At 43.9% G+C, this 12,241-nt stretch overlaps 1 protein-coding gene across 1 annotated transcript in view; it reads left to right on the forward strand.

Annotated features, from left to right (window-relative positions):
- Window positions 1-3,824, forward strand: part of LOC115176921 (inactive phospholipase C-like protein 2) — a 54,138-nt gene extending 50,314 nt beyond the window's left edge. Inside the window, exon 7 of the mRNA XM_029737318.1 lies at window positions 1,847-3,824. Coding sequence (XP_029593178.1) covers window positions 1,847-2,053 — 207 coding nt within the window. The 3' untranslated portion in view covers window positions 2,054-3,824. The remainder of the gene's footprint in view (window positions 1-1,846) is intronic.
- Window positions 3,825-12,241: the final 8,417 nt, after the last annotated feature.

Raw genomic sequence — 12,241 nt, forward strand, 5'->3', positions numbered from 1 at the left:
CACCAATCAGGCCTTTATGGTAGTGGTCAGACAGAAGCCACTCCTCAATAAAAGGAAATAACAGCCCGTTTGCCAAAAGGCCCTTAACGAAGCTGAGACCATGAGAAACAAGATTCTCTGGTCTGATGAAACCAATATTGAACTCTTTGGCTTGAGGGTCATGTCTGGAGGAAACCTGGCACCATCCCTACGGTGAAGCATGGTGGTGGCAGCATAATGCTGTGGGGGTGTTTTTCAGCGATGGACTGGGAGACTAGTCAGGATCGATGCAAAGATGAATGGAGCAAAGTACAGAGATCCTTGATAAAAACCTGCTCCAGAGCGCTCAGACTGGGGCAAAGGTTCACCTTCCAACAGGACAACGACCCTAAGCACACAGCCAAGACAATGCAGGAGTGGCTTCGGGACAATTCTCTGAATGTCCTTGAGTTCCCCAGACTTGAAGCTGATCTAACATCTCTGGAGAGACCTGAAAATAGCTGTGCATCAACGCTTCCCATCCAACCTGACAGAGCTTGAGAGGATCTGCAGAGAAGATTGGGAGAAACTCCCCAAATACAGGTATGCCAAGCTTGTAGCGTCATACCCAAGAAGCCTTGAGGCTGTAATTGCTGCCAAAGGCGCTTCAACAAAGTACTGAGTAATGGGTCTGAATACTTATGGAAATGGGATATTTCTAAAATAATTAATAGATTAACAAAAAATACTTTGTCATAGATGGACAATATTAAAATGAGATGAACGGCGAGTTCCTAACGAGTTCAGGAAGCCAAGCTAGAGCTCTGAAAGATGTTCAAAGCGATGAGGGCAGACGTTTTGATCAAGAGAGACCTTTAGAAACTTTGCACATTTTCTCTAACACTAAATATACAAATATGTATTTTACAGTTATAAGGAAGGTGAAATCTTAAAAGTTTTGAAAAAAATGTCATTTCAAGCCTTATTCATACAGTTGTGTTGAATAGGAAATCTGTGTACTTGAGCTTGTGTCCTCAAAAGGGACCACACCTCTGCAATGTATAACTATTTTTACCAGAAAGGTGAGAGTTTAATCTTGGAGAATGCAGCATTACTAGTTATTGTTTATCTCATGATAAATAATAACTTTTGGGGATTACGTAGATTACATTTTCTATTACATTTAGTTACATGTAAGCGGTTGAACTTAATGTTTGTTTTGTTGAGGGCAGGCGTAGGCAATGAATTTAAATTCAAGAAACTACTTCCGAGCAAACACTTCAGAGATTCTGATTCCACAATGCAGTTGAGTTCACTAAATGAGGAAAACAGTTTGTTTACAGAAGGGACATAAGGTAGGTCTAAATTGACATTTGTTTTTCAGCTGCAGCGCGGTGGAATAAGAGCCTATGTCTGAGTTAGATTGTACACACTCAGTCTGATGTATTTGTCTTCATGCCGTTCATTTAATCCCTGTCTCAATACAAGGGGTAATTATCGAGGAATGACCTTCCGCATATTTATTTGTAATATTTGCATGCATTAATTGCATGCTCACCTCATGAGCGTTTGGGCTCATCATTTATACATGGTCCCCGGGAAATTGAGTTGGTGCCTGGTGAGTGTTTGGCTACGCTGCATAATTCATTATACACAGAAGCAGCGGTTATGCTCTGTGGGCGTTGGGGAGATGTAGGACTCTAATGTCTGACCGCATACAACTACGATTAAACAGTTAGTACCACACTACTCTCTCGCTTCGAGACCTTTTTAAGGTATTATTGGTTTCACCCTTTGACTTTCTGTTTAAACTGGAGATTCAAGTTGTTGATACATGCTCCATTGTCTCTATATTGCCATTCCTGTCATGTCCCTGCCTCCCCTCCAGGGCCAGGCGGACCTGCTGAAACACGCAAAGAGTGAGGTCCAGGAGAACCTGAAGCAGATCCACTACGCCGCCCTCACCTGTAACCTCAGTAAGGACGGGCCATCAGGGAGCACGGCAGGCTCCGAGTCCAGGACCCGACCACGCAGCCTGGACGCCATCCCCGAGAAAGCCACGGGGGAGGACGAGCTCTCTGAGGAGGACAACTGAAGGCTTACACCCTAAACCCTTCATACCCCCAAGCCCCTTGCCCTACCCTAGTGGCACTCATACCCCCAAGCCCCTTGCCCTACCCTAGTGGCACTCCTACCCCCAATCACCTTGCCCAACCCTAGTGGCACTCATACCCCCAAGCACCTTGCCCTACCCTAGTGGCACTCATACCCCCAATCACCTTGCCCTACCCTAGTGGCACTCATACCCCCAAGCACCTTGCCCTACCCTAGTGGCACTCCTACCCCCAATCACCTTGCCCAACCCTAGTGGCACTCATACCCCCAAGCACCTTGCCCTACCCTAGTGGCACTCATACCCCCAAGCACCTTGCCCTACCCTAGTGGCACTCCTACCCCCAATCACCTTGCCCAACCCTAGTGGCACTCATACCCCCAAGCACCTTGCCCTACCCTAGTGGCACTCATACCCCCAAGCACCTTGCCCTACCCTAGTGGCATACATAAATCTCCTTACCGCAGTCCCACACAAACCTAACTACAGTGTAACTGTTCTAGTGCCGTTGCCACACAACTATTCTTATTCCAGTGCCGTATACAACCATTCCATTCCCACCCCAGTCCCACTCAAACCTCTCTTTGCTTAACCCGGTACCACACAAAAAGCCCTTAACCCTTCCTGCCCACCTCAACGTCCAACAGCAAGATGTTGCGGGTCAACTAGGAGGGCCACGTGAACTTGCAGCCACGGGACAGTCTTAAAGCAGTGACCTACTGTAGAGACAGTGCACTTATTTACAGGCAGACCCCAGGGTCTGACCCTAGGAGAGCCACTCTGAACAGTCCAAGGATTTCTTAAGCACAATTTACGGGTTTCTGACCAACCAGAAACTAGAGCTGTGAATGTAATAGGAAACAGGAAGAGGAAGGGAGGAGAGAGCTGTTTACAATAATGAACTTGTTCATGTTTTTGTCTGCCAAAATAGTATGTGTATATATGGAGTTCTATTACTTTTTTTCCAACGTGCTTCATTTTATTATTGTATTCTTGAGAAATAAGATTTATTTTGTAAAGGAAATGGCTCGTCCATGAAAAAAAACTATTTTATTTGTCTGTGCAGATGTGAAATTGACGTGTCCTTTACACTTTCCCACTGGAGAGTTCCTTTGTCGAGACAGAGGGACGGATAGAGACTTTAAACCTCAGTGTGTGGTCCAAGGGTGGCAGTCGAGTCTCAAGCACTACCAGCAACTGCTTTGGGAAGGAACCATGGAGAGAGTAACGCCTACGTTTTGGTGTCATTTCACCATTCCATGTGAGAGGGTTGAGTGGGATGTACAAAGTAATAATAGCTTCTCAACCTGTCCTGGTAACAAACTAGCACCCTATTCATGAACACGGTTTCATATATGACTGTGCCTCATTGCTACAAATCAGTCAACAAAGGGGATGGATGGTGAGGAAAGAGACACTCTTCCTCACATCCATCCATCTTAACCTGCTTTCCCCACCAGTTGCTTCTAGTTTTGTATTTGTCCGCTGTTCATTCTCTCCACAGTGCTGAAACCGTGTTGCTCCTAGTCAACTTTAGCCACCCACCACTACCTCTGGATCTCACCACCAGTGTTTTAACTGGGCCCACACTGGGACAAAAAGTCATTCATGAACTTCAGTGTCGTGACAGTTGTATTTATAACTGTTGTTAACCATTTTTACAGAAGGGGGGGGGGGAAAGTTGAACTGAATACCGGTTTTGCTCTTATCTGTTAATTCCCGAAACCTTCAGAATAAACTATGTCAAATCGTTTATGGTGTCAGAATCAATGACAGACCGTATGAACATTCATTAACAGTCTACAGTGTGCTGTTTTCTGTTGGATTAATGGTATTACTGTTTAAGGGCAGACAGAGACTGCAGGGTCTGGATATCCCAACCATCACATGGAGCTCCTGGAGGAACTGAAGGATCTCTATAGATTAGTTTACAGTGTGCTGATAGGAGTGGAAAGAGCCTTGGGATATCTAGCGAACCACAGATGTGTCTGGCACATGTTCCCAGACACACACAGACACACACACACGCACGCACAGCTGATAACCCATGCAAACACACACAGACAATATTTTTTGTCACGATATTTGTTTTTCCCTGATAGACCACTGTGTTGTGGTGGTCACTTGTCGTCACAGAAAAACAAGCACCCCAACACATCACAGGACAAAGGCCCCGGGACATGTTCTTTAGAAAATCAGAAAGAGTCCTGAGTAAGTCGAACTGGAGTACAGCACCACACAGTAGCATTTAGAATAGATCAAAGCAAACTTTATTGGTTGCGTACACAGACTTGTAGATGTGCAGTAATACCTTGCAATAAAAAAAACAACAATCCAGAACAAATAATAAAAGATATGTTTTATATATAATCCATGACTAGAATACAGTATGTAAACATTATTAAAGTGACCATGTACACAGGGCAGCAGTCTCTAAGGTGCAGGGTAGCGTAGAGTGGTAGCTGTTTAGAACCGTGACTAAGGTTCAGGGCATGCTAATGGGCGGAGGCCTGGAAATAGAAGCTGTTTCTCAGTCTCTGTCCCAGCTTTGATTCACCTGTCTCCACCTTCTAGATAGTAGTGGGGTGAACAGGCAGTGGCTCGGGTGGCTGATGATCTTTTTGACCTTCCTGTGACACCAGATGCTGTAGATGTCCTGGAGGGCAGATAGTGTGCCCTCGGTGATGTTGAGGATGAACCTTTTGAACAGTATTTTTGTCATACTTTTTATAAATTATACATAGTCCTCATAATGGGAGTTGAGATTCATGTCAGTTCAGCTGCACCATCTATAGCAATGACTCAAATCTGGGTATAATGTTTTTTTTTATAACCAACTGAATTCAAGGCAACCTGTGTATAAACTAATAAAAAACTTACTGTTGAACAAGCTCAAAGAAGAGAAGGGAATGGATTCCATTCGAATGCCATTCTGGATGCCCGTGACAAACAGTGTCTGGTTAGTATCAGTTGCACCACAGACAAGACAGGGCCTCGCAGATCACGTCAACAACCAGTGAGGACACATTCCCCATGAATAAATCTGAACGATTGGAATAGATCTGCTTTGTAACATTGTGAAAGGTCGAGACTTAGATATTTAGTGGGTGATGCGTTGGCTAATAAATGAACTACCCAATGTTTGCTTTAGGACAGACAGCCTCTCATGTTGTATGATTGTTTTGTTTATGCAGTTGTGCTTCCATGCCACTGTAGACTACATGTACGTGCAATCCTCTGGTCGCTGGTCTTGCCTGAGAAGCGAGTCTCCCTGTGGTCTTCGTGATGAAACAGTGGAGGCCATTAGTCTAGCTGTGTACCAGGCCTCATTCTAGGGAGCTGCATCCGGCCGGTATGCCATGGCGTGATGGCCTGGAGATGCCTTGAATTGAACTGCTGGAGAAGCAGTCTGTGATAAGGCTATGGAGCTAAGGTCAGCCAGTACCTTCTCTCAGCTCTGCTCTGCTCCCATCGATCCACATTCATCCCTTTTCAACTCTCACTCAAACTCCTATTCTACCCCTGCCACTGTTCTGAGCAAGACAAATTATGTTTCTTAACCCACAGAGAAAAGAGACCTTTTGATCCATAACTGGTTTATGGGTCAGGCTTCTTTGCAACGTTCTCTAGGAATAACCAGAGGCAGCTGAACAAACTGTAGCCCTGTATTAGAAAGATACACTATCTTCCCACGTTGAATAATTCATGCTCTGCCAGTCACTAAACTGCACGTCCCAGAGCGGATTGCTCTCGCTCGACAGTCCCCTTTGTAGAAAGCCTGTGTTGCTCATCCAGAGCACTTAGTGCTATGCGCCTCTCTGCAGACTAAGCACCGCAATCATGACCGGGGGCATAAGCCTCAAGACAAGAAAGAGTATTCAGAGAAAAAGGCTCACAAACAGATAAATAGAGCACTTACAGAGCTAATGCTAACACTGAGAGTATTTTTCTGCCTCCACATAAAGAGATGTATAGATAGCTAGCTGCTTATCAGTTTAGCTAGCGGCTGGCATGTCCAGGGAATGTCTGCTGCTAACAACGTAGTGAACAATACCCTGTTTTCCCCCTCAACTATAAACTATACAGGACAAATTGTGTGCTTATCTCAAGAGAAGCTTAATGGAACACATGTATACAAGCCAGGTCTGCAGGGCGCTCTGTTTATGTCATTCTTTACTGTTTAACTAGACAACTTTTTAAAGTAGACATTTTCCACATCAAGAGTTTCAAGTTTTGCGATGTCAAAATGACATTGAACAGTTCTCCTGGTTAGCTTGACCACCCAATGTTCTCACACTGTCTCACAGATGAAGTTGTCTCGTCACATCGAACAATGTGTAACCATGCCCATTGATCATAAAACCGTCAAGTATTTACATATCATCATACAATTGAGATACCTGGGAAGTGGCGATGCCATATCAGACTATCAAGAATCCAAGCTACCATCTTGACCCTAAAATGTGTTATAGGAATAGTGTGCATCCTTTTGGTAACTAACCTAGCAGAACCTCGACAAAGAACCCAGCGTTGACTGCTCTTCCGTTCCTTTCACTGTCACACTGCTGCACGAACTCAGTTTAATCATGGCACGACACAATAACTACTTGTTCTTGCCAATGAACATTGTGCCTCTGTGTGGGCTGGTGGCTGGTGCAGTGCTCTTAGCCCTGGCTTCCTTTCCCTGCTCCCTAACAAACTGCAACTGTATTCTGTTTTTGACTTCCACATAACGCCACATTCTCAGAGGACAATGCAGACGTACAGGACATAGCACGACAACAGTTGATGTAATGGTTCGATGGTGTGGTGAAGTCATTTATCCTTCTGCCTTGGGCAAAAGCAGTAACCCGGGATTTGAACCGGGACGTGATGAACCACCTGATCCTCCTCACATAACTTCTGTGACAGTTAGACTTATTCATCACAAAGGAAGAACAATGTATTATGCAAAAATAAAGTGCTATGAAAATTTCGTAACACTTTATTTCTGTATAGTACATTGTTCTTCCGTTCTCAATCAAACCAGAGGGAAATGACCTACAGTATCAGGTACCGTGTGCGATAGTCTTGTTCCCTCTTACTCGATTAGAATGGTGGGTGAACCAATAAGCGTGAGGAAGAATATTAACGTAATTGCTGAAGCAGCTGGTTCCTGTCTGGTTTATGATCTATTGTTTCAATAGGACACATTTACCAGCAGCATACCACCCTGCATCCCACTGCTGGATTACCTCTGAAGCTAAGCAGGGTCGGTCCTGATCGGTCCCTGGATAGAAGACCAGATGCTGGTTGCTCTACATCACCCAGGTGGCTGCTGCACATTGGTGGTGGAGTTTCTATCTTACTATGTAAAGCACTTTGAGTACCTCAGTTGGTAGAAAAGAGCTAAATACATCTAATGAATTATTTATTATAATGTAGCCTGGAATCTAAATTGTTGAAGTAAAACAATGGTGAAACAGAGTATTCTCGTTTGTATTCCAGGCTAAACAGAGTGGGGGTTGAAAACACCAATTTCTTCTGCTTTCTTTCATAAACTTCATTACTATCTCTTCTTGACTGGATCTCTGAGTGACTCATTACTGAAAACTGCGACAGTGTCATCCTCAGACATGAGCGACTCTCTTCCTCTAGGCCTCACATCGTTAAATGATTAGTCTCAAAGTGACTTTGCTTGAGTCAAAAGTACACATTTTAAAGGACTTGTGAAAGCTTTTGAGTGATCAAAAAGAAATTCACTGGATATAGATTCCATATGTGGCCTACCCATTAATGCTTTTACAAATGTGAAAAGGAGTGTGGGTCGGGGTGTTTAGGGGAAGGATCAAATCAAATGTATTTATATAGCCCTTCTTACATCAGCTGATATCTCAAAGTGCTGTACAGAAACCCAGCTTAAAACCCGAAACAGCAAGTAATGCAGGTGTAGAAGCACGGTGGTTAGGAAAAACTCCCTAGAAAGGCCAAAACCTAGGAAGAAACCTAGAGAAGAACCAGGCTATGAGGGGTGGCCAGTCCTCTTCTGGCTGTGCCGGGTGGAGATTATAACAGAACATGGCCAAGATGTTCAAATGTTCATAAATGACCAGCATGGTCAAATAATAATAATCACAGTAGTTGTCGAGGGTGCAACAGTTGGCTTTTCATAGCCGATCATTGAGAGTATCTCTACCGCTCCTGCTGTCTCTAGAGAGTTGAAAACAGCAGGTCTGGGACAGGTAGCACGTCCGGTGAACAGGTCCGGGTTCCATAGCCGCAGGCAGAACAGTTGAAACTGGAGCAGCAGCATGGCCAGGTGGACTGGGGACAGTAAGGAGTCATCATGCCAGGTAGTCCTGAGGCATGGTCCTAGGGCTCAGGTCCTCAGAGAGAGAGAAAGAAAGAAAGAAAGAAAGAGAGAGAGCATACTTAAATTCGCACAGGACACCGGATAAGACAGGAGAAATACTCCAGTTATAACAGACTGACCCTAGCCCCCTGACACATAAACTACTGCAGCATAAATACTGGAGGCTGAGACAGGAGGGGTCAGGAGACACTGTGGCCCCATCCGATGATACCCCCAGACAGGGTCAAACAGGAAGGATATAACCCCACCCACTTTGCCAAAGCACAGCCCCCACACCACTAGAGGGATATCTTCAAGCACCAACTTACCATCCTGAGACAAGGCCGAGTATAGCCCACAAAGATCTCCGCCACGGCACAACCCAAGGGGGGGGGGGGCTCCAACCCAGACAGGAAGACCACGTCAGTGACTCAACCCACTCAAGTGACGCACCCCTCCTAGGGACGGCATGGAAGAACACCAATAAGCCAATGACTCAGCCCCTGTAATAGGGTTAGAGGCAGAGAATCCCAGTGGAGAGAGGGGAACCTGCCAGGCAGAGACAGCAAGGGTGGTTCGTTGCTCCAGAGCCTTTCCGTTCACCTTCACACTCCTGGGTTAAAGTTATTTTGAGAAAAAAGGCCTAGATCACATTAGGCTACCATTACAACCCACCTATGGCATATACACTGAGTATACAAAACATTAGGAACACTGCTCTTTTCACGACAGACTGACCAGGTGAATCCAGGTGAAAGCTACGGTCCCTGCTTAAATGTCACCTGTTAAATCCACTTCAATTAATGTAGATGAAGAGAAGGTGACAGGTTAAAGAAGGATTTTTAAGCCTTGAGACAATTGAGACATGGACTACTTGTGTGCTATTCAGAGGGTGAACGGGCAAGACGAAAGATTTAAGTGCCTTTGAATGAGGTACAGTAGTAGGTGCCAGGCTCACCAGTTTGAGTCTGGCTAGAACTACAAAGCTGCTGTTTTTTGTTTTTTTTAACTATCAACAGTTTCCTGTGTGTACCAAGAATAGACCACCACCCAAAGGACATCTAGCCAATTTGACACAACTATGTGAAGCATCAACATGGGCCAGCATCCCTGTGGAACGCTTTTGACACATTGCAGAGTCCATACCCTGACGAATAGAGGTTGTTCTGAGGGCAAAAGGGGTCCAACTCAATATTAGGAAGGTGTTCCTAATGTTTTGTACATTGTGTATAGTAGCCTACCAAAACAAATATACGAATATGTGGGACACAACCAAACAATTAAAACAGCTGTACTTTCCAAACTAGAACATGTTTGGTAGTACCCAAACAATGGTATCATTGTCATGTGCTTGTGATATTTAAGGTAATAATCAATGCTCTCCACATCCCTCTAAGTTTCAATAAGAGGTGTTATTCTGACCTCCAGTGGCCTTAGGCGGTACTGCAGGCATAATGTTGTCACAAGGGAATATCATGAACAAGATTAAGATATCCATACAGGGGGACAGTTGCATACTGACTGAGATGTCAGTTATAGATGTGTGGGTTATAAATTCACATGTTGTTCCTCTATAACGTGCACATAAGGCATCTTATATTGTTTGGGTGCTATCTCAGAAAGAACAGCACAGCCTCATTTGGGTTCCTCTGTGAAAGACAATCTAAAATAAACATGATTTGCCTTGAGGATAATTATTTATCTGCATGCATACACAACAGGCTAACTTGTAATTCAAATTCTCACAACACACCTGTATCTGTTATAGGGTATAACAAGTATGCAGGACTGAGCCTGTCTATTAGCCCACTTTGGCTACCTAACAAGACACAATGTCATGCATAATTAACCTGTTCCATTGAACTCAGACCTCAAACAATTACACAGCATGTGTTCCACATAGATAATACATGCCTTTTAATGTCTACCATTGTCACCTGCGGAAAAAATCAAGAACACCTCACCAACAAAGCCTTTCAAAAGGAAAAACAAATGGTTTCAGTTACTCAAACTGGCCAGACTAATATCTAGTGCACAATACCTGAGATACTAGCTTTCATATACCTTATGCATGGGTTAAAACGTAAAAGCCTGAGCTACAACAATGTCTCTCACAAAAGCTCCTGTACTCCACTAGGTGGCAGGTGGAGCCTGGAGTCAAGTGCCATAACAGCCCTACACAGAAGGTCCTCATGAGTTCTGCTTCCAATTATGGGTTATTCTACAGGGACCTGGCTCTGAGAGCCGCCTCCCGGAGTCTCACACCTGCCTGCTTCCCTCCTCAACTAACCAAAAGCAGCATCCCACAATGCACTGCGTTTCCCTAAAATGATCAGCAGATCCTTATGCACCTTGAGAACAACTGATATTTTGGCATTATTTCTAAGGCCACCAAACAAAATGTATTGATATTTGTGTCTATAAAGGTGCTATTAGGCCACATAGAACCTAGAAACACAAGCATTCAGCTCCACCTGCGATAACATCTGCAAAACTGTGTATGCGACCAATCAACATTGATTTGATTTAACAACAGGAACCAAACCAAAACAGCCTATACTATTGCCTTCTCTCTCTATCGACAAGTCCCTGAGATGCTATTGTCTAGAATTACATAAAGAAGGATGGGACAATTATCTAATGTATGTCATTATACTGTTGGACATAACCCTACAATCAAATGAATGAGCAGGATAGGCCTTTCTGTGTACTGCAGTGTCTCTTTTATGCTAGTAGGATTGTTTCATCCTTCCTTCCTTATCTAATTTTAGGCCATTGTTTACAGAGAGCCGCAGAGAATTTGACGGGGGGGGCATTGTTTGTCGGTGGGGGGTGGGGGCATGATGGAATCACTGCTCAAAGTACATTAAAATGGAAGACAGCGTCGAGGTGACTTTAGCTCCTAATTAAAAACAGATGTGTCCATTTAATAGTCTTAATACTTTGAGGGAGAGAGACAATCACTGCAGAAATATCTATTTGCCTCATTAAATCGAGAGGCTTGATCATGATGGGGAGGAGAATAATGAATTAAGACAGACATGTTTACCAGGTTGTTTAAATAGTATTTGCCAGAAGAAAGAGAAGATCTAAATAGACTGTTGTTGTGTTGCACAGATTATTGGCTATTTAAGTGATGAAGTGACACGATGAACGGCAAGAAGTAAACTAGGAGCAGAATGGCAGTAAAACCTTATTATGGACAAATTCTTCATCAATCACAGTATAGATAGCTTGCAAGTCTGTTAAAAGAAACCACAGTAACACTTTATTTGGATAGTCCCGAGTAGATGGTTTGTAGATGTTCAGTAGATGTTCAATAACTGTCAACAACATTTCAACTAACTATCCACGAACGCTAGCCCTAACCTTAACCCTTATCCTAACCCTAAACTTAACCCTTAGCCTAACCCTAGCCCTAACTTCAACCCTTACCCCAATTCTAAACCTAACCCTAACCCGAACCGTAACCTTAGCAAGCATTTGCTTTTCAACAGATAGTTTGTTGATAGTGTGACCATCTGTAGATCATCTATATGGAGCTATCCAAGTAAAGTGACTGAAACAACTTCAAATTCAGTTTACTGTGGAATCCTCCCCTTATCATTAGAAAAAGACCAATGCGATAGCGAAAAGACAAAGCTGGAGAATACGTTTGAAAAAGTTCTCCACAACAGTATGTAATGGTGTTATATCCAAAGAGGAACATTTACCTGGTAGTAGCTGTTTGTGTCAATCCACACCACACATAGGCGTGAGAACAATGTTACAGAAATCATATCACAGACTGTTTTGTCATGTACTGCCAGGTCACCTCATTGAGAGTTTGAGTATGACAC

Source organism: Salmo trutta, chromosome 37 (genome assembly GCF_901001165.1).
Source record: "Salmo trutta chromosome 37, fSalTru1.1, whole genome shotgun sequence".
In the NCBI taxonomy this organism is placed as follows: domain Eukaryota; kingdom Metazoa; phylum Chordata; class Actinopteri; order Salmoniformes; family Salmonidae; genus Salmo; species Salmo trutta.